General features: G+C 39.6%; 1 protein-coding gene across 2 annotated transcripts in view; it reads right to left on the reverse strand.

Moving 5' to 3' along the window:
* The window catches only part of UNC13B (unc-13 homolog B), a 204,221-nt gene that overhangs the window by 68,609 nt on the left and 112,912 nt on the right, over positions 1–22,700 (reverse strand). For both annotated transcript variants that reach the window (XM_042838404.1, XM_042838403.1), the window contains exons 11-16: positions 20,756–20,802; positions 15,682–15,760; positions 13,949–14,023; positions 13,272–13,491; positions 4,810–5,037; positions 4,297–4,438 (exon numbers count right to left, since the gene is read on the reverse strand). In XM_042838404.1, coding sequence (XP_042694338.1) covers positions 4,297–4,438; positions 4,810–5,037; positions 13,272–13,491; positions 13,949–14,023; positions 15,682–15,760; positions 20,756–20,802 — 791 coding nt within the window. The remainder of the gene's footprint in view (positions 1–4,296; positions 4,439–4,809; positions 5,038–13,271; positions 13,492–13,948; positions 14,024–15,681; positions 15,761–20,755; positions 20,803–22,700) is intronic.

Consider the following 22,700-nt stretch of genomic DNA (forward strand, 5'->3'; position numbering starts at 1 on the left):
GAGATCTAGTTGATGCTGTCTAAGAACAAAGACATAAAGTTTCTGTTCTTACTAGCATGAAGCTCATTTCTTAGGGGAACAAGTACAATCATTTTGCTGTTACCCAACGCTACGACATTGACTGCATTATTTAATTCGAATTAATTGTGCACATCTCCTAACTACAAAGAGCAGATACAGTAATTCTGAGCTTTACATCCTTAGCTATATTAACACAGATACCCTGAAAGTGCTTGCCACAAGGCATCAGCTCTACATTCAAATCTAAGTTTCTCATCAGTTACTTAGCAGGGACACAAGCAGGATTTCATCAAACTGTCCACTTGCCCCTACGAGGCAATGAACAAAGGAGTCTGAGGATGCAGAGTTACAGTGACACTTACAAACATGGTGGTCTCCAAAGGTGAAGACTGAAAAGCAACTTTGGAGTAGAATCACATAACAACAGAGACTACTGAAAGATGCTGGGCTTGATAACAGACTCAGCCGGTGAAAGGAAAATTGAGCAACAAAATAGAACACTTTGGGTGACAGCACGTTGTCTAGCTATGCCAAAGCACCATTCCCGAAGGATTAATACAAATGTTTATCATCTGTGGCTCTGCATGTCCTAGTAAAATATTGGTCATCTGCTGGCAGGAAGTACTGCATTTACTTCAACTCAGTTAGTCTTCCGCAGTGAGAGAATAAACGTGCCTCTTGCAAACTGCCCACTGACAATGCAATCTGTTTAAGGCAGTGATTTCACACCCACCACAAATGTCTTGAGAACAGATATATTCAGACAATACAACTTCAAGGAGATATTACTTCAAAATGAGTGAGTCATTTTGAGCCTGAGCCAAGAAATATAGCAAAGTACTGTTTGAATCCACCATTTACTAGTGCTCATAGTCAAGACTTGGGTGATTCCTGAGAAAAACTGATACAGACTACCAATCTCCAGCTGAGCACAAAGCTCTCCATTTAGAGCAGAAGTCTGTCCTGTTGTCAAGAGTTCATTTTCCTAAACATTGCCTGCTATGTAATTTGTTCAAATGGATGCTCAGATTCAGTCTCCACCAAAAAAAAAAAAAAAAAAAATTACCAGAAAGTCTGTACTTTCCACTGATAGTCTAAATTATGTCTAAATGGAGAACTAAAGTCTCCTCTTAACTGCATTAAATACTGTAAAAATATCTTCCTTGTCATATTACTGGACTGTTTCCTAGGGAAACGAGTGCTCTGCAGATTTCTTTTCAATGCTTCTTCATTTCCACACTCCTAGTGAAAAATTAGAGCTAGATAGAGAAGAGAAACCAAACCAACTGCCATTCCTGGAAAGTCTGCAGACATCTTGCTCTCGAGTGCCAAACAACACAGCTAACTCAGCACCAACTGCAGGTACAACACATGCTGTCCAGACTTAAGGGCAAAGGAAGAAAACTCAGGGCACAGAAGCTACGTCTATGCAGCAAATGAAGGAGGTTTCCTTTTAGCTTACTCAATATAGCTATAAGAAAAGAGCCTGGATTATAGGAGTGGAATGTAAAATCAAGAGAAGCACAATTCATTAATGCATGCTGACAGAACGTCTTTTTTTTTTATTGCAGCAACTGCTGAAGTCACCTATCAAGCTTCATCCTCCAAGCACCATTTATGCAGCCTTTGCAGCTTGCCTGCAAAGCTTTGAACTGAGCAAAAAGAACACCTCCTTACATTTTTATAGGTCTTCAAATTCCAATGAAAGATGTAAAAAATTCTTTGTAACATGTTTCCTAAAGCTAAGGATGAAAATATACAAAAATATAATATTCAGAAAGAAACAAGACCTGCAAATTCCTTGCTTAGTGAAGAATATGTTCCAAGAACCAGTCATTAATCTAGGCAGATGCCCATAGGGACATAGGCTAGTAATGACCTAAATAGTCCTTATAATGAAAACCTAGAGTCTTTTTTTATAACCTTGTCCTTTTTAAAATACAGTTCTAAATTAGGACTTCCAAATTGGGTCAGCCCTACCACAATTTTTTTTTTCTCATGAAAATATATGGAAAACAAAGTCATATTTAAGGAGATGTATTTAAGTTAATAGACTTTTACATCCATCACTGTAAATAAGCACAAAGAAACTATTTCAAATAGGTCTTTGCAGCCTTAATTAAAAAAACAAACAAACAAAAAAACATACACTTAAACTGCTTTCAGTAAATTTTTTAGAGTCTGTATATTTATGTATATTTCAGAGTCTATATATTTATGGTATTATACAGCTGCAGAGTCTGCCTCAGTTCGTATCACAGATTACATAAACAACACTATGACAACTGATACCTATGGGTTTCCAACTCTACAGCCAACCTTTGAAAAGATGCCAGAATTGTGACTGCGTAACAGACACTGGGCACCTAATGGACATCAGCTACAAGCAAGCCTGTCCAGCAAGCCAAACAGAAAATGAACTGCGATAACTAACCCATAGTTTACCTACTGACCTAACTGTTCTCTACCTGTGTATCTTGCAGTAACTGAAATATTTAAGTGTTTCGAATACCAAACTTTTCACGTCTGCTGTAAGGTAGACTTTTAATACCTACCAGGACACCTTTCTCCCAGTGTAAGAAGTTAATGTTCTGAAAAACAACATATACATCCTCAACACTCAAAACTAAGGATCTTTGGATTGCCTTCACAATCTCTTCTAAAAAAGCTTGGTAAGTAATGGGTATTTTTGGCCTGCATATGTTGGTTTAAGTTTCCATTTGATTATGAAGGGGAGAAGATTTCAGCAATTTTAAGAGTTGTAAGCTGAAAAAAGATCCATAAATGAAAAAAAAAGAAAGAAAAAAAAAAAAAGATGTGCGTGTAAAAGACCAGTGCTGCATACAGCATATGGTGAGCTTTGACGTGTACCAATAAAACAACACATGGATGCCAGTACTTAAAAGACTCCTGCAATAGATCTCGTTACAGTAATCATTTCCTTCACCTCCTGCTATTAAAACAGCCACCTAGGCATAGGCAAGACATAAAGTAGCATCAACTCTAATGCCCAATAGCATATTATCTGCTTAATCACAGATACAGTGATAAAATCTAAACAGTGGCACTGTTAAAACTGTGACATTTATCACGTTGCACTATCTATCTTTAAGCACAGTATTTGTTGAAGCTCCTAAAATAAGAAGGGAACACACTTCAAGTACCATGGTAACTGCTTGGCATGATAAATCAGGGTCCTTAAGGATCCCACACAGACTTACTGCTATTGTGACTAGACTTAACCAAATGGCACCTAGTATACATGTCTACATTCTGAGCAGTAATATCACCTTGGATTAAAGTACAGATAAAATGAAAGGCTTGCTTGCTTGAAATAGAGATGAGATTTTTCTGACATTAATGAACTACTTTAAAAATAATTTTGCTTGGCCTGTGCATGGTAAAGACAAAGCTGGATTGACAAAAGCTTGATTCGAAAGCATAATTTCAGTATGCAGAGAGCTCTCCCCATGCAGTTTCAGGGAAAAGAACGAAGAAAAACTAAGAAAGGGAAGGTATAAAAAAAGAGCTTGCACGTTAAAGAAAATAAACATGTTTGGGGCTGAAAGAGATTACCCAGAATCTACAGAAACTACTCACTTGCTAGATTTTAGATCTCCATTTGGTGTTATCATGCATTCAATGATAAATGGAGGGTACTGTTTACTTATTCAATAAGAGCAGGATGGAAAAATACTCTTCAGCTTTTAAAGCACATCTGAAACATAAAAATCTTGCCTCTAGCCTTTCTTTACAATTCGGATGTGGATATGTTGCTTATCTTGAAAGTAGATAATCCCTCGAGTTACTATAACATTGATTTTCCAAAAGTAAAGAGAGAAACTGGTAGTGTCACAGGCAAGTGACAAACAACTTTCTTTATCCTCTGTTAGTCACACAACAGATGTAGGTCACAGCAGTAGGTCACAGAAAGTTTGCTTAGCCTTTTATACAAACTTCACTCCTTCATCTTCCAAATAATTTTGAAAGTACATCTACTATCCAGGAGCACAAGCTACCAAGTTAAAGATTTTCCTTTCTTTAGCTCTCTCTAGAAACATCAATACAAGAAGGCTCACAGACCAGACAACTCATATACACAAAACTAAGAAACATGAGGTAGACATCTGTGCATTTTGCACATTGTTACAGACATCAACTCTTCAAAACTGTACAGTTTTGAACACCAAGCAGAAATGAAACCCTCATACGTTACAGGCAGTGTGGGAAAGCACAGATCATACAAACAGGCAAAAAGGAGGTGAGAGTACTTACAAATAAAACTTCTCTTCCCAAACAGGATTCAAATTCCCAAAAATTGTTTTTGTCCTCTTCTTTGTTTTACCCACTTGAACAGTTACATACGGATCGCTGGAACCAGTCTTGTCTTTGGCCTGTAGACCCTGAGCACACACCACTGGAAGGAAAAGAGAAGAGTTATCACCACCCTCCAACAACACAATGTGTCCACACAACACATGAAGAAGGAAAAGAGAAGAGTTATCACCACCCTCCAGTAACACAATGTGTCCATGCAACACATGAAGAAGCAGGTAGCCCAGAATGTCCGGAAAAAAAAACAAAACAAAAAACAACATTCATGAGAGCTTTTCTGATGAGCCTCAGCTCACGGTGCATTACAGTGTCTGCGGTAGGAGTACCTGTCTCAATTTGCTACCTGAGCAGAAAGAGATACAGTTCACAGAAGCCTGTTCTCTCCAGCTTCAGACCAACTCTGTCTTAGGTACTCAAACAAGACCAGCTGAACCTGTGCCTCCTTCCTCTCACCTGTGATTGTGATCTTTGCTGACCATTTTGAGGTGCCATCAAGCACGCTTTGCTTCACTGTCTTCATTTGCTGAGCATGTGTCAATTTGCTCTCACAGAACACATCTCTGATCAAGTCAAAGATCTCTGGCTTGTTCCGCTCACGGATTTTCATGCGATCCTTCATGGCCATGATGAAATTCTGGGTTCGATCCTCAGCTCCATGCTTTGAGCTCTTCTCTGCTGCTCCTGTGCATCAGAGAGTAAAAAAGAGACATCAGAAACATGCAAACACAGAAAGTCATGGCTCACTGATGAATAAGGATGACAAGATCAAAGCCACAATTTATTTCACATGATGCCTCTTTCTATTGGCATTTATGGTCAGCCCCCCTATTTTAACATACACAAAAGAAGATCTGAACCAGTTGGAGCTGGATGGAGATACTGCAAGGCGAGTGCCTAGACTGGATATCTCTGACAACAGGCTCTCCTCACAACAGGCTTGAGTTCTACACCTTTGCAGCTGAGAAAGACTCAGAAGAAAAACTCTAACCATTACAGCAGACATCAGCCCCACTTCTCACCACCTTGCTTTGAATAAATAGATCCCTGCTTGGGCAGATAAGAGGGTGACATTGATCCTTCACTACAAATAGCATCTGTAAGCTTGTCTAAAGGCTGCACCTCAGTTCCAAAGAAGAGAAGAAGTTCAGAGTCACCATTTCCTACTGATGTTCTCTGCATGGCTTCCCATTCAGCACAGAGTCACTGTACAGTTACCTTGGAGTTATCTGGAAAGAACTGGAGTATTAACTCTTTAATTACCCGTGCTTTACATGATGATATGATGTGGAATACCAATAACAAAATTAATCAACCGTGAATGGTCTACTCTTCTACTTGGAATAAACATCAAGCTGGAGGCATTCAAAGCACTTCTCTGGATCCCTTTCTATTTTAGTTATTTCACTTGTGAGGAGATAACCCAAATTGTAGTTGTGATACCTAATCCAAACGCCTAGAAGGTAGCAAACTCAATAGTTAAAACTTCGGGCCATCATAAGTATGGGGCACAAGTACAGCATCTAGCAGCTGGAAGCACGAGAGGCAGCAGCAGGGGTCTGTACTACATGGATATTAACTGGAACTGGAAAACAGAGGCCTCTGGTCCGTTGCATGTTACTTACAAAATTTAAAAGTTCATACCATTATGAGATAAGAATGTTCTCACTGTCAGTCCCCCATTCAGTTCTGACATTTTCTGTTAGAACTCAGCCATAGACTGCTGCCCTGTGTTAATACAGGCACTGACATGAACTAACAGGGCAGACAAACCAGTGTGTGAAATGAAATGGAGGAACCAAGATTACACGCAACCTCTCTACATACAGTCTGCATTTAAGCAATTTCAAGTTACGACTTTAAATTAGATATGGTTAAACCAAGACAAAACTTCTTCGAACACTTTCAGATGTATTATTCAGATTACTTTATTCATTAGTTTTATATGGTTGATTTTTCTGGGATAACCTAAACTTTGTCTTAGAAAAACAATCTTGATCCAGGTGTTAGCCAAATATGAAATTAACTTAAAAATATGTGCTAAAGCAAATGCTAGTCTGTGCAAAAGCTGCAGCCATCAGTCACAAAGAAACCAAAATCCGTTTCCCTCTAAAATAAGTAGACAAATGTGCTACCTGGGAGAGCTTACCAAAAGTTAGCATTATTTTGCATGCGCTGGAGTTTCAGCAGTTAGTGCACACTCATAAAGAACCCCCAGTAGTGCAACATAACAGGAACCTTGTTAGCAGGCTCAATCAGGCGCCTAGTGACAAATGCTGCCTAAAGACATCCATTTCTAGGACCTTCAATCTAACATCTTTTACTGAAGAAACAAAAACTCAATTATAACTTCCACCATCCCAGTGGAAAAGAATAAAAACACAGTCAGGAACAGACTGTAATCACTGAAGTTTCAGAATTTCATTAAGGACACTGCACAACATGGCACACTGTTCAAGATTTGAGTTAAAAAAAAACAAAAAACGGCCATAAGTTTGTATTACCTGATAATTATTTTTTCATTTTACTTGCCAGAGGCTCAATGTTCAGTATTGCAGTTAGCAAAATAAAATGTATCTCAGAAAAATCCCCAGAGTTTTCTATTGTTGGCTTAAGGTGAAATGAAATCAAAATACTGGAATTAATTACACAGTCCCTGCTGTCCCCATTCACCAGAGAAGAACTAACATCACCCAAATTGATGTTTTGTATCAGACAATCATCCAGCTGTAGACCCAACATTTATTAAAGGAATACAGAACTGAAATGATACCAGGGGCTATACTTTGAACTTCACTTCAGATAAGAAGTGCTATTCATCTTTAACAGAAGTAGGTCTCCTGGAGAGGGAGGTAGACATGACACAGGATATGAAGAGCTACAAGAAACCATGGAAGCCAAACTGAGTAAGTTGTCCTACCTACCTGGAATCCCGAAATCTGTAATGAGCTAAAGAAACCCTGTCCTGCCCTTTCTGATTTTTTGGAAATTGAGAATCAAATTAAGCATTAAGAGGTTTAGTCATGCATTAGTGGAGTGCTCAATTTCGGAAACATTTTCTAAAGAAATTATTAGCCAGGTAGCTTGCAAATATCAATGCTTCACTGTCTGTCACAGAGATGGGCCCAGCATTACCACAGTTTTGGAATGGCACTGGTCTGCATTGTTGCCTTAATGCAAGCACCCCATTCTTACTTGGCCCAAAACGGATTGAGAGAATTTTTTCTTAGATCCTCACTGTGTACAAACACAATGCACACTGCTATACTGGAAGGCAAAAGGTGTTTTCCCTGCTGCTGCACTTGGATTGTACGTATTCATTCAGCTGCAAAAAAAGGTTTTGCGAGTGGCTTAGCTTTTAAAGCAGTTCTGCAAGTGGCAATAAAAAGGCAAGGGACGATATAAATACCATGTACAGACGTGTACGATGTCATATAAATGGCACTGGGCATTCCTTATCTCTTCCTCCCTAGGAACGAATCACGAGTCAATTTATAACAGGAAACAGAAAGCAAATAAGACTATATTCGGACTGGTATTGATACAGCTACTAGTAAACTGCCAGTGCTGTTATCTTATGCTTTAACAGGAAAAAGTCAAGAAACTGGCAGGATAGAAGACAGCTGTTCAGTAGGTGGATAATGCTTAGAAATTATATATTCCTGAAACTTAAAATAGATATTCAAGTTTCAAATAAAGGTATCCTTCCTCCTTCTGTGCAAATATTTTCCTGCATAGCATTCTGGAAGCAAACAAGCATTCATTACCATGGCGTCAAATCATCATTCAGGATAGAAGCCAAGATGATTATCACAAAAGTGACTTCTTGCTCTCATTAACAGTCCACTCACAGAGCCAGGCTCTGGAGTGCAATCTGTTCAGAGGGTAACACACAAGTTTCTCATCCAAAAGCCAACAAACATGCCAGACTTCCAGTGCTGAGTCAAAAAGCTCTGAACAACTCCATCAGAGATCCACAGTCCCAGGAGCTAAACCAGAACCAAGCAGGGCATTCAGTACCGCAGCCCTCGTGGGTGAAGTTCTCCACATTTTTCATGCTAGGATACAAAAAAAACCCACTCTTATGTCTAACCATACTCACAGAGAGGATTTTACATTCAATAGTAGTTTTAAGTTTGAGATCTCGATTCCTCATTTCCAAGATCTCCAAAGAACAAGGTTTTGATATCCTAGGGCAAATTATTTTCTCAGGTTTAACTGTAATTGACTGAGGACCTAAACTAGCAACTCTGTAGGAAAACAAGACATACATTTGCAGAAGCTTTTCAAACACAAGCACAGAACTATGGTTCTTTTTGTCAGTATCATGCTAGTATTACGTCCCTCCTTTCCTCCTTTTTCATAATTCTGCCTACTTCTCGAAATCTATTTCTTGGCTTCCTACGCATCTATCATCCTCTTCATTTGATATTAACATTTCCCAAATGGTTGAATTTCAGTTAGCAGCATACTGGTGCCGAGGGCAAGAGATAAAAGCCCCCTTTTTCCAAAAGCTTTACATGCTACAAGAATTTTAAATCTCTCTATTTAATTCCAGTCAAGTATGAAAAGAAGCGCACCCATTCAGCACAGATCTCAAGTACCTCCAAGAACAGGTGGAGGATAAAAAAGAGCATATCTAGAACAAGTATTTGTCCTCTTACAATGAAAAGGTAAGTTCCCCATCAACTGATTAATGCCTTCACAGTACCTACTGCAGAGAAATTTATATTTTTAATCCTCTAAGAGTAGCAGCTTGGTGCCAATAGTGCCATAAACCTGACGGCTGCAGTGTACATGCCGCAGGTAATTCCAGCTTACTGCATTTCCAACACCGCCGTTTCAGGGAACAGTCTTGCTGAACTGAATCGCAAGGCACGTCCCACCACACAGGACTTGAAACAAAACTACAAAGTGCTGAAACTTACAAGCTGGGAGACCGAAAGTGGCAGTGCTTTGCTTTTTGTTCTTAAGTAAAATTTAGACAAAAGATTGACATCCCTCGTCTCCGTTGGGTGTAGTGCATGAGATGCTGCCTGGAGCAGGAAATGCACGTTAAAAACATTCTTAATTGCCATCCAAACAACAAAGCTTTTGAGGCATTCCTAAAAACATCATGAGCAAATCAGTTTCAATTGAGAAACAGCACCCACAAAATGAATTTTGTTTCAAACTGCAGTAAAACAGTGCTGAATTTTAGTATTCTGTCACAACAGACCCACACATTTGTTGATGGTATCAGATACTCAGTTCCTTAAAATATAGATGGTAAGAAAAAAGCCTGAGAAGAAATACTCTAGTTTAATTCTCATAGACATGGGGAAAGGGATCCAGTTATTCCCCAGAGAAAAGCACTGAGGCACAGAAGATTGATAAACACCACATCCTGATTCTAAAGACCCAGGCATCTATTTAAAATTCTGAAGTACAGACAATGGATTCATATTTGTGACCAGCCTGAAAATTCATTTTAATCCAACACAGCATTTTCTGGAAGATTTGACAAGAGTCGAAGATATATCCCGAGGCATCAAGGCATAACCAACAGAGTTATACCTGCTATCAGCCTGGAAATTCATTTTACTCCGCCAGTGCAACATTTTGTGTAAGCCTTATATAGGGTTAAGTGAAAATACATCCTGACAACAAAGACTTTTTGTTGTTTTTGTTTTGCTTTTATTGCTAAAAACAACAACAACAAAGCACCAGAAGCAGTAAAACTTTTTTAGGAAGAAAACCCTTCTGAGTTCAGTGTACAAGAAACTTCAGTCTCAGACTTACTGAATTTCTAAACTATTGCTTAGGCCTCACAGTCTATGTTCTTCAAACTCATAAAAAATACTAAATAAATTTTCCATTTTCTTCTGGGCTTGTGGGATCCAGTGAGAGGAATTTTAGCATGATCACGTCAAAACAAATATCAGAGTTTCCTGAAAAAGCTTCATAATGGGCTTCTAGCATCAATAATATTTGTTTCCTCAGCCCAGCTGTAGATCCACATATCAGACCCAGTACTCTTAATTTCCCACACTACCATTCATCTGCCTTGTAACTATGCAGCTGTCATCTTCATCTTCCATGATGTCTCCACCTTGGGTAATAACACCATCTACACCCACTGGTAGCCTCACAGCCCTGGTTCACAGTCTCTCTATCTCCCCTGTTCTGATGACAGACAATTTTCAAATATCTCAGCATGTGAAGTTTAGTGTGTTTGCTTTTGTTTCATTTGTTGCTGGCTTTTGTTTTACCTCTCTGTGTGCTTCACCAGTTTTGAGCCCAGTATGCTCTCCATGCTGGAGTATCTTGTTTACATTTTTGGAGTTTATATTTTTAAAGAACAAGTGCAAAGCAAATATCTGCAATCTTATGAATAATAAAATAAAGATCTTAATAAATACTTTGCTGTATCCGAAAAGTGGAGCGGGTTCCAGATGTTACTTCTGTCCTACTGAAGACTACACAGACTCTTGTCATTATCACATCCCAGAGCCCCTTGTACAAAGGCATTTAAGTCCAACCAGAGATTAGATAAGCTGCTCCCATGGTTGTTCTTGAAGCTTTCCCAGAGTCTCCTTTCATCACCGAAGTCTCCTACTTTCCACCCTTAATTGTCTTAAAGCAAATTTATTCAATTTTTTGTTTTGTAAACAGTATGCTTAAACAGACCATCTTCTTCTCTGCTTTTTATCTCCCTCTTCCCCACCATAGGGGAGTTCAGGCATAAATAAGTTCAGACAGGGATTAAACAAATTCGCTACCATCACTGCCAGCCATTAGGCACAGCATCCACTGCTCAGAAAGTCATTCAGTCATGGAAGGTTGAAAAAGTAAAGCAGAATCTTAGGAACTCTACACTGCATGTTTAACGCCGCTGCCTTGGCGTCCATCACGTCCCTTCAGAAAGGTGATTCCAGGACATACTCCATACTCCGTGTGGTTGTTTTTCATTTCCTGACACAGTATAATCTCTGTCTTCCTCCTGCCCAGTGCAGCCAAGCCCCTCTTTGGAAAGATTAACAAGCAAATTCATACCACGCTATCTCAAAGTGCTCTCACACATTTTCCCCTTCACATTTGAACTTTGCTCAGTATCTGTCCCGCTCTGAAGTCCTTCTTGCACATAACAGCCACAACTGCTCTCTGCAAAAATATATTTCCTCTTAATCATTAATGATTTCTAAAATTTACTTTTCCTTCTATTGTTTTTGACTTCATTACTTCTCCTCTGAACAGTTTTGTGCCTGTTTCCTTGCTGCTGCTGGTGCAAACTCCATTTTCCTCTGCTCTCAATAGTTATCTTCCCAGACTGAGATATCACAGCTTCACTATGACATGGAAGTATCTAGGATGTGCATCTGAATTAAGCCTAGGTACACAGATCAGCAGCTTTTTGAATTGGAGTTCACCATTTAGCATCGTGAATCCAGCTGGCACTCCACATCAGATTTTGTCATAAAGATGAATTATGGCTTAGCAAATTCTGTCAAACCAAGTGAAATCTGGCAGCCCTGTCCTTAGTCACAAAATTATCACAACAAATCCAAGGTGTCTATGATACAATTGCTTGAACACCACAAACTATGAAGATCACTTTTGCAGCCCTCAGAGAGGAATCAAGGAATGCTAAGTAACTGAGGAACACAGGTGCATCACCAGGACCAGCTAAATCTGACAAATAAAACACAGTAAATAGTCCTTGTCCTAACTATGGCTTAATACTCTGCGCACATCCAAAGTACAAGCATTAACAACTTTAGGATGACAGGACAACCATAACCATGCGACCTATGATTCACTGGCATCCCTTGCTGAGGTATTAGTTACTTGGCTTACCCAAATAACAGGTACAGATATGACTATATGTTCCTGTAACTGATGACATGGATCTGCAGTAAGCTTGTTTTCTATTTCACAGAATTTTCTCAGTCCTTATGACTTTTTCCAGCAAATTGGAATAAGAAAACTGAGAGTGAATAGAAGAAGCCCCACCTCCCTACTCAAGATTTAACATTTATAGTGGAAATTTATCACATCTTATACATATACAATGTAGATAAGATGTGTCTAGATATATTCATATAGATAACTTGCTCTCAAACATGAACATATAATTGAGAACAAATAAAAATCTGACCAATCCAGATGCCCAAATGGATAGTTTAAAAAAAAGTCTGATCCTTTTAAGTTTCTCCTTTGTCTGTGTCAGGGCTTATTTATTCTGTAGCGTCATAGTTCTTTGCCTTCTTTGAAGAGGGCTCAATTTTGAACACTGTGGAAAATCAAAATAAGCAGAAATGCAAGTAGGAATGTAAGATACAGCCCAGACACTTGAACATTACTTATTATCTAACCCTTCATCTTCCTTATTCAGTACCAGGTCTCTAAAGCCATTCAGCTTCAATGCATTCCTATTCAAATAACAAAATGCCTTCCCAATCTGCACTTGAAGAATCCTACCTAAATTCATGGATGGTGATCCCTATGCAGGAACTCACTAGCGCTCTGGAAAGCTTAAAATACACATTATCACAAGCTAGTGGTTTAAACAAACAAACTGCCTGGGATACTGGGGCAAGAAGAACAGAAGAAATCAGGACACCCATCTTAACAGCCTACTCATCCAGCACACAGACTATCTTCTGTGCAGGATATGACAGTAAACGTACCATCTGAGCTGATAAACAGAGATGAAACACATTACGCAGGTTAAAACGAACAAAAAGTAAACAACAGGCTGATGAGGATAGGTTTAGCCTAATGACATCCTTACAGAAAATAGACAGTCATTTTAATAAACACATCTTCACTGATCACTGAGGTATCACATACATGTTTAGGAAAGCTCTTGTAACACCCCTGAACAGCCATGTTTCACCGCACCTCTCAGGACAGCAAGCAGCAAAGCAAGTACTCACTCTGTAGGCAGTCAGCGTTGAGCAAGTCTTGGCACTTCTCGTGGCACTTGACTCCACATTCAGCGCAGCGCATTCCCTGCCGTGCAATACCCCACAACAGCCCCTCACATTCATAGCAGTAGGTAGGAGTTGTGGCTGTCCATACTTCAAAGTTGTGTGGGGTTGTACAAGAGATAGGGTAAATTAAGGCTTGCAAGGTCTTCTTATAGACATGAGATTTCTGAAAGACAAAAACACAAAGAAGCCAACATCCAGGAAAGTGATTACACCTGTTGGTGCTGGTTATCACACAGGTGCACATGACAAGTGCAATAAATCTACACACCTTAAGTAGCCAAATCTATCAAAGCTTTCCAAGTGTAAGCAGAGAATCCCCCTGCAAAAATGTTTCTCTAGCCCTTTAAAAGAAAGTAAGTGAGATGGAAGAAATGAATTACAGTTTGTAGATGAGGGATACCTTGCATGAAGCAAGTTTCACATGCTCTCTGCCATAGTAGATAGCTGAGATGTTTGTATTTTTCAGGGCCCTATAAGACATGTTAAATTTTGTTACATTTGTTTTCTGTAAACAAATGATGCGAAGCTTCACATCTGTATCTTTAGACTGTGAAGATAGCTCTGCATCGCAGAGCACCCTTACAATGCATCAACATGATCTAAACAGCTCTCCCACTTACCAGCTCTTCATCTTTGAGAGATGTTCTGGTGGCCATTGCTGAGGTAATTCCGGCTTTCCGGGACTGAACCAGTGACTACAGAGGAACAAAGTTTGTTATTCACTGCCCATATTTAAAAATGCAGTGGTACTACATACCCAGAGGCGTGAGCAAGGACACCCTGTCATGCCAGACATCAAGCCAGCAGTCTAGTACATTCCAGTTGCTTTCTTAAGCGACACATCTCACATTTCACATCTCAAAAGTCAGTGCATACTTTGAGAGACCTCCAAATTAATTTCATCTGCCCACAGGCAGTCTCACTGTGGAAAACTTTTATTTGTTTCTCTGGCAAGAACTGTCAATGAAATCTGGGTTTGCCTCTCCACATCTATGCTTTGGTAACAATGTACTGCTATTGCTTAAGATATTTAACGAGGGACTGTCTTCTATATTTAACTTCACTTGTAAACAAAATGAGGTTTTTGTCAGGTTTAAAACTTACACAACACTCCAAAATATGACAGTGAAGAGATACAAATAGGATAAAGAACACAGTGGGTCAGGAGAACAGGTTTGAATGTGCTGGTGAATCACATTCATTGGCCATCACTGAATACAATGAACAGCATTTCTGCCACAAAACTTCCTCCTTCACGCCACAGCAGTGATGTTCTGTAGTCCTGAGCAGCACAGGCCCCTGTCTTTGCAGCTCCTAACACTGCCATACACAGATGACAGCAGAGAAAGCAATTAGAATCAATAACATCTAATTTAGAATCTTCAAATTTTATCAGAAATCTCCATGTGTCCTCTGATTTATGCCATTTGAAGACTGACCAAAACAGTTCATTCCATCAGTGATGTATCAGGACAGAGTACTTAATATGCATGCACTGCAGTGCTGCAGGTTCAAAATTAAAAGCAAACAAAGTGAAGGGAAGGTAAAATATTTTGTTTCTGATGAAGACTTCATGGATAGTCTTTAGCTTCACTTACCATGGCCTACGGAGATAGTGAATGAAAGCATTCAAAGGAAGCAACACAAGTTAATGCCATCATTGCACAGATTTAAAAGATGCAAGCAGTTAGTAAGACACACATTATGCTTCCCATGCATAAGCTGGCAGAGAGAACTGAACGCATCTTTTCACAGCACTACAGGATACAGAAACTTTGGTCTTGCGGCTGTTACAGCATTTCTCCCCACTATGAATGTGCTATATGTACTGAATAAGCAGCCAACAGAAAGCCGTTTGTCCCACGGAAGCCTTATTTCACTGTATCACACAAACATACGAAACTTGTCTTCATTACTTGTTTGATCCTTGTGCTTCCTCAGTGCAGGACCTACTGGCAATGCTGCAAATTACTTTAAAAAATTCAAGCATGTTATGTTATCTACCCTCTCAAATTCCAACTTGCCAGACCTCACATAGACATCGTAACTTTCCACAATGTGACTTTTTAGGAAAACATATTCAAAAAATCCAGGCCTAAATTTAATCCAATCTTCTGAGTACAATAAAAAGGAAAACAAATATGAAAAACATTCTGCCAAGTGAATGAAACACTGTATGAAAACACAGCTCGTTCTCACTGAGATGTTTCTAACCCCCAAATGCTTACTGTAAGAATTAATTTAACTAAGCAGGAAACTTACAACTTCTTCAAGTGACAGTGAACGCTACCATATGTCAAAAAGTAAAGCTATTTGCTACCATCAACTGCATGGCACAAGAAAAATCTCTTACCAAATCACTGACAAGTGGAATTGGCTTTTTTTTGCGTAGATCAGGCATGCTGTCAATGCCATAGAGACCACCTGCAGGCCTGGAGATTCAGGAGGAAAAAAAAAGAATTAAAAATCTCAAGAGCAGTAACAGACAGCAAACAGATGACCAAAACCCTTTGTTAGATCATTAGCTTCCTTGTTATTGTAACAGTTAATGAGGAAGAATCAGTTCACTTTAAATGAAACAAAGCAATGTTGTTAACACACAAGCAAAAGAGGAAGAGAGGAAGAGAGGGAAAAAAAGGAGAAGAAAGGAAAATAAAGGAGAAGAAAAGAAAATAAAGGAGGAGGAAGGAAAAGAAAGGAAAAGAGAGGAAGAGAAAGGAAAAGAAAGGAAAAGAAAAAAAAAAACCTTAAAAGAAGGTTTAAAAAAAAAACAAAGATTTTCCTTTTCTCAGTTCCGTGGGGAGATCCGTGGGGATCACGGTTAACTCTAAATAAACTGTTTATGCTTGCACAGTATCCACTGCTTTGCAGTGGCTGCTGCTGGCATGCAAAGGTGGGCTTGCTCCCACATCTGCTGTGAGGCACGAATTTGGCAAAAAACCTTACCTGCCAACAGAGCCAGAGATTTATGGGACTGGCTCATACATGGTTTACAGTCTTTCTTTACCCTCTTCCTTTCAGTTTAATTCTTTTATGGTTTTTTGGTTGACGGTTTTTTTTTAGCATGGGGGAAATGTGCTACTGGAAGTCAGCAAGAACTGAGATGATACTTCAGAAAGCATAAATTTATAGCATAAATATATAGTATAAATTAATTATGTACCATTTGCATATGCAACCATCTAGATGCTTCTGCCCTGTGTCAGTGGATGGGAGGAGCATGTCAAAAATGGCTCAGCCCAGAACCTGCAACCTGTCATCAGAGTGCAGGCCAGAGCCCACTCACCCTAGTCCTAGAGCCCTAACTCACAGAGGAAAAGCCTGACATCAGAGGAGAAAAGAGAAGACTGTTTTTGTCTTTTTAAAAGTGCCCATTCCTGCTGCTCAGCAGTTGAAGTCATTCAGGCCTCTATGGACAAGAGCTGCCATTTGCTGTGGAAATGGTGGGGAAACAACAGGGCGTCCGGCCCAGCAACATTCAGCCTACAGAAATAAGATGTGATAGTCTCCTTATTTCCTGATGAGCCAGCCTGAATAACTGTAAATGAATTGGCCGTGTAGTATCACACAGACATACACTTCTGCTTAAAGGTTTGATGATTTAGCTCAGACGTGTTTGGCAACATGAACAGTATGTCTTCGGAGGCCTTCTGCTCGGCTTCCAGTGCAAAGAAACCTTTCACCTCTCCATCCTCACTCATCCATCTTCACTCTGCACCATGCTGGAGCACATCTTTTTACAGATGGGAATTGAACTGGTCTCTGTAAAAGGGCTAGTGCCTTTAACCTGCATATTTTTCTCATCTGTATGCCACAACTAGCCAAAATGATTTAAGACACCGCATCTACTAGAAAAGACACTGTGGGACAGTGACATTGCTCATCTAAAAGATGTACATGTAGCTACACTTCAAAAATGATCTAGGAAGCCAGATTTCCACTATAAATTTGCATACGCCATGAAAATTGGTAGGCTGGTCAGGTACAACAGGGAACCTGTCTTCTGTGGGCAAGCAGGACCTACTCTCATCTCCTTTCATTAAAATGGGGATGAGAGATTATGTAAATTCATAAAGTGAGAAAACAGAAGACACTAGGAAAAGACTAATGATGTCCAAATCCATATAACAGCAGACCATGATAGGGTGGGGAAGGATGTTACTGCACAGCCTAGCACAAGACTATGTCAAAGGAAGGAAAGACTTAAACATAGCAACACGTCAGGGTGCTGTAACAGTGAAACTGACTTTTCTGACTGTGTGTAGGAGGGTGACACATCTGATCCATGGCTGAGCTGCCAGCTGCTGCCAGATGAATAAGTCTGGTGAGAAGGTAAGCAACGTGAACCTCGCCTCTGCATGCAACATCAGGCTTATGTGTGCTGCGCATGGCTCTTCGTGCTCCTACATAGTGAATCAAACCCAGCCACTGCCCGCTATGCCACTCTGCCAGCAAAACATGACTGCAGATACTGCAGCTGGGAGCAGGAGACTTATTGAGGCATGAGAAAGCTGCAAATTTAGAGCATTTCAGTTAGTTTAAGCTGCTGGAGTCTCCAGCAAAGAACAAAGAAGGGTTCTCTAGTATAGGAAATTCCCACAGCAAGGCCACATGGTGTTTTTACTGAAGGCTATCTTCATTTCCAACATACAGTTACAAAAAAAAACTTTTGCTCGAGTTACACTACAGTAATCCCCTCTGGCTTAAAATAGAAAAATCTGACCCAAATCAGAAAATAATAAATATATGCATAAGAACTCGGTAGTCTTGCTGAGATCAAATAAGAGTTTTATCTGCTGCTCTAGTGCTAAAAAACGCTCTCCGATCCAAGTTGTACTATTCTGGGGTGAAACAGGTGTCACAGATGATGTCAAGAATTTCAGAATTACCTAAATCACTGTTTAATTTAATGCTGACTTTCAGGTCAAAAATTTGGGTCAAATCATCGGAACAACAAAAGTGTCTCAAAAACACAAAGGAGAGTCCGCAAGAAGAAAAGCCATGACAAAATTGTCACAAATAAAAATCCAGAGTCAGTGCCTCTGCTAAAGTTAACAGTGTAGCTGGGAAATAACAATTCCTTTCTACAGGATTTGTTGGTTTTGTTTTGTTTTTCTACTTCAATTGAAAGGAACTGTGACTCTAACCAAGGGAGAAAAAAGAACACTAAGGTTGTATGTTTATAAATTCAAGATGAGCCTAAACAAGTTATTGTACTCGAGAAACATGTCTAGTTACAACCATCTTGCTTTATGCCAGACTACCATTTTTTCCACCTATAAAATAAGATAATCACTTATAAAAGAGACTGTCAGAGAAGAATATTTGAAAGGTGCTTGCATTTTCCACAGTGGAGAAGTACCTTGATACCTAGTTAGTTAGTTGTCTAGTTATGCTCAGACAACCTGCTTTTTGCTTGTTAATTTAAAAAAAAAATAACCAACCAACCAAAAAAAAACCAGCAACAATTCTTAATGTTCAAAATTACTTAACCTGTATTGTCAGCTACCCCAGTCTCTCTGTTCCAGCAAAATCTCTACTTTGCTTAACAAAATCAGTGTGACAAAAGTATTGATCATGCTTCAAATACGTACACCATGGGTTCATACATAGTAGGGTAACTCTCCTCTGCAAGTATACAATATTTGTAGCATTATTATGGATTGCTATATTGGGGAATGAATAGCATCTCTAAGTGAAAACATGATTTGCGGTACTAAATAAAATATACAGATATGAGACATTATGACCAGAAAATGTTCCTTAATACCAATTGTACTTTTATTTTTTAAAGCTGTATTTCCAAAGGCAGTGGTTATGAACAAGAAGATTCTCTTGCATTATGCTAAAACTGCAGATAGCTTGAAGCATGTATTCATCACTTAATATGACCTTCATCATACAGATGCTTATATTAAATCTTGAAAATTTAGCGGAGCAAAGATTGTGATGTCAGAAGATGAGTGCTTCCTTCAAAGGACAGAACTTCTCCAATCTTCTAAGGAAAGAAGAATTCTGAACCAAAGTGCTTTAGCGTATGTTGTGACTAATTAATTCACAGTATGACTTGCAGAGGAATTAAACATTTGCCACCCTTCCCTTGCATGCAGGGATAGAGTGAGTAAGCCCAACTTTTGTCAAAACTACATTAGCCAGTTTATTTCATTATATCTCACACAGAAGGGGAAAAACTTACAGACTAGAACAAACATGGCCTGACAAAACTGATACAAGTAATGTTAAGTATTTCTGAACTGCAGTTGTGCTCATCTTTCAGGCCAGGTAAAATTTTTGTGAGAATGAACCAGCAAACTCAGCACACTGGCTCCCTGTTAAAGCTGGAAAAGCTGCTGTTTATATTTAGCATAAATCACTGTCTCCTGTTCCAGCTAATTGCCAGTTCTCCAGCAAAATCTTGGGCTCCTTAAGAAAGCATGGGGTTGCTAGGCAGCTCCAGGCATTTGCAGGTGTGGCGGAAGCTTTGTGGGAATACCAACATTACAGAACAAAGATTCCAAAAGCAGAAAACCGTATAATGAAGCCTCTGGTTTAACTTGCAGTTTATCAGGAAAGCTTACTTGAGTAGTTTGAGAATTAACTTGTACGTGTAGCAAGCCAAGCTCTTGCTGAGATATCAGGACAAATCTGCTGCTACATCAGCTCCTAATGAGTGCACTACCACTGAAGCGTATCGCTCTAATCACATACACTGCACATAACCCAGCAGCTTGGAAAATATGTCGCCCTTTTTCTCCAAGGAAGGATGCTAGGGAAGCTACCATGCTGGCACCTATTATGCAGAGTATCACGCTGAAATTACACGCAATCAAAATTTGTCTGCTTCATTTGCTACAACTACTTGCAGAAAGAACATCATCTCGCTCTCACCTGTTTAAAAGAGGCACGGTGACCACTGTATTAAAATGTCAGGCTGCAACGACTCCAGAGCTACTCTAGTTTTGCAGTTTTGACTGCTACAATGACCACAGAAATAACTGCAAAGACAGAAGACTTCCCCAAGATTACTTTTTTTTTTTTCTTTTTTCCTACGAGCAAAGGACACAGCAGCTTTTCTGAGCTACACTCTCCTGAAAGTTACAGCTACCATTAGGGAAAAGTCTACAGGGTTCAGCAAGCACTGTTCAATACTGTCACCATCAGCACTTGTCTCCATGATACTAGAAACTATACATGGCATCTAACACCTTAGCTGCAAATCTCCTGAAGAGCTGCACAGCCCATCTCAAGTTGTTTAAGAGGAAACTACAACACACAGAGACAGTCTGGCCCTGAGTGAGGCATGGCTATCCAATTATCTCTGCAAATGGCCATTAAAAACATTACATGTTCTGCTTCTACCTAAATTAAACTGGAGATCTATACTGTAACTGTAAACAGAGAAACAAGGAGCTCAAAACAGCACTTACCCTCCTTTGAGCCAGGGTGGTTTTGAGGGATCAGCCTCATCTTGACCCTTAAATGGGGGAAGGCAAAAACACAATTTTAAATTAGTTTCTGAAAACGCCAGAAAAAGCATTCAGATTATATGCTGAGAAAAGGATAACAGACCACACTGCATGCGGCAAATGCATACTGACAGTCATTCAAGCACCTTCAATGGTCATATGGACACAGCCAGGACCAGAAGAGCCTGTTCAGTGCACCTCCTCTTTCAAAAGGGAGCCTTGAATACCATCTCCTTTTTTTTTCTTTTTTTCTTTTTTTTTTCTTTTTTTAATTCCAACGAAAGCATGAGCTATTGTAGAGCTCCTGTTACAACAGGTCACCACTTACATGAACATGGTCATAATGAGAACACAATAAATTAAAAGCACCTTTACAAAATGCACAAATGATTGAGCAACATATTTTCTGCAGGCACTCATGGACTTTGTTCATGCTCAAATGCAAAGACTCCTCAGCCCCCTAAGCCAGACAAGTCCCATTACTGCTCCACTCATTCAAATGCAACTATTTAATTTCCAGCAACTGGCAAGCAAGAGCCATCGCTTGCAAGATGGCTGCGGGTGAACAGTGATCTCTTGATACGAGGAAAGCCACCACATGCAGCAAGATGAAGATGCGTATTCATGAATTCAGACCATGTTCCTATGTTCTCATAGGAGCATATTTACAGAGTGACATTTTGTTTCTTGAAAATCTTCAGTAGACCAATGAGAGCAGAGCAGAGTTCAAACTTTTAAATATACCTGGAGCAACAAGTGTGCTGTGTAAGGGGAAGGTGGTCTACCTGTAACTGGAAGCATCTATGATCCAGCTTACAGCTCACAGATTTTGCTCTTCTTGGCAAAAAAATAAAAAATAAATAAAAAAATAAAAGCTCATTTCCAGCAGCCAAATAGGATTAAACAAGACACTAATATCTAGCAGTCCAACATGAGATAATCACGTCTGCCAAGAGCCTGCAACGTGAACACAGTGGAAAACAGAGTACTTATAGGACAAAGCCTGAGAATCATCACAATGCAAAGCAATATGTGTCAGGAAATAAGCTGTACTTGTATACAAAATAAAAGAACATGGCTCTAAAAGAAAGACTCGTATTTTGTCCTGTGCTTTGGGTGAGTTGTGCAACTTCATGTTGTTAACAGGTGTCAGATGAGGTTTCCCAAGAAAAGCAGAAATAACCAAGAAAAACAAGTTTCTGTTTGAGGTCTCAACTTACACATCATCAAAAGCCCAATCTCCATATTCATTACTCCCAGAACTTCAAGTCTAGGCAGATCTGAAGGTTACATATTTTTGTTTATTTTAAACAGGCACGAACAACGTGACATTATCCATAATTCAGTATGCTCTCCAGCTTTTCCTTGTGATCACACAGGCCAGCAGAGTCTGCAGGAGCTCGGACTCATGGTCCAGCACTGGGGAACACTTCTGCACCCAGAGCTGTGCACTTCTGCAGGAAGTGCTGCACTCCACATTTCTTCAAGCTGCGCTCTCAAAACTTGAAACCTACATTTCCTATGGAGGGATTTGGCTCAGCTGTGGGTCAGAGGAGTGGATTTCATGAAGAAAACACAAGCAGATCCTTCAGAGCACAGAAGGGCAGACATTCATAATTTCGTCTTTGAACATCTGGAAGAGCTATAACTAGGAAGCAGTCATAAAATGTAGCAATACTGGACTGAGCTCCACACAAGCGTTCAGCTGAAGTGGGTCTATTGTCCTGAATAACTAAGAATGGCAAACGGCTAGCAACACACACTGGCAAAAGAAACTGGAGTTACCAGGGGTCTGTCTTCGGTCTGTCGGTTTATATGAGAAATTCTAAGTAGCCAAATTTATAGATCGCAAGTAGTAGGGACAATATCACATCTTTGAGACCACAACAGTGCCAAGAACTCTTTT

The sequence above is a fragment of the Centrocercus urophasianus genome, unplaced genomic scaffold (assembly GCF_019232065.1).
Source record: "Centrocercus urophasianus isolate 14NV4802_14NV808 unplaced genomic scaffold, USGS_Curo_1.0 seq_8, whole genome shotgun sequence".
Taxonomy (NCBI): Eukaryota; Metazoa; Chordata; class Aves; order Galliformes; family Phasianidae; genus Centrocercus; species Centrocercus urophasianus.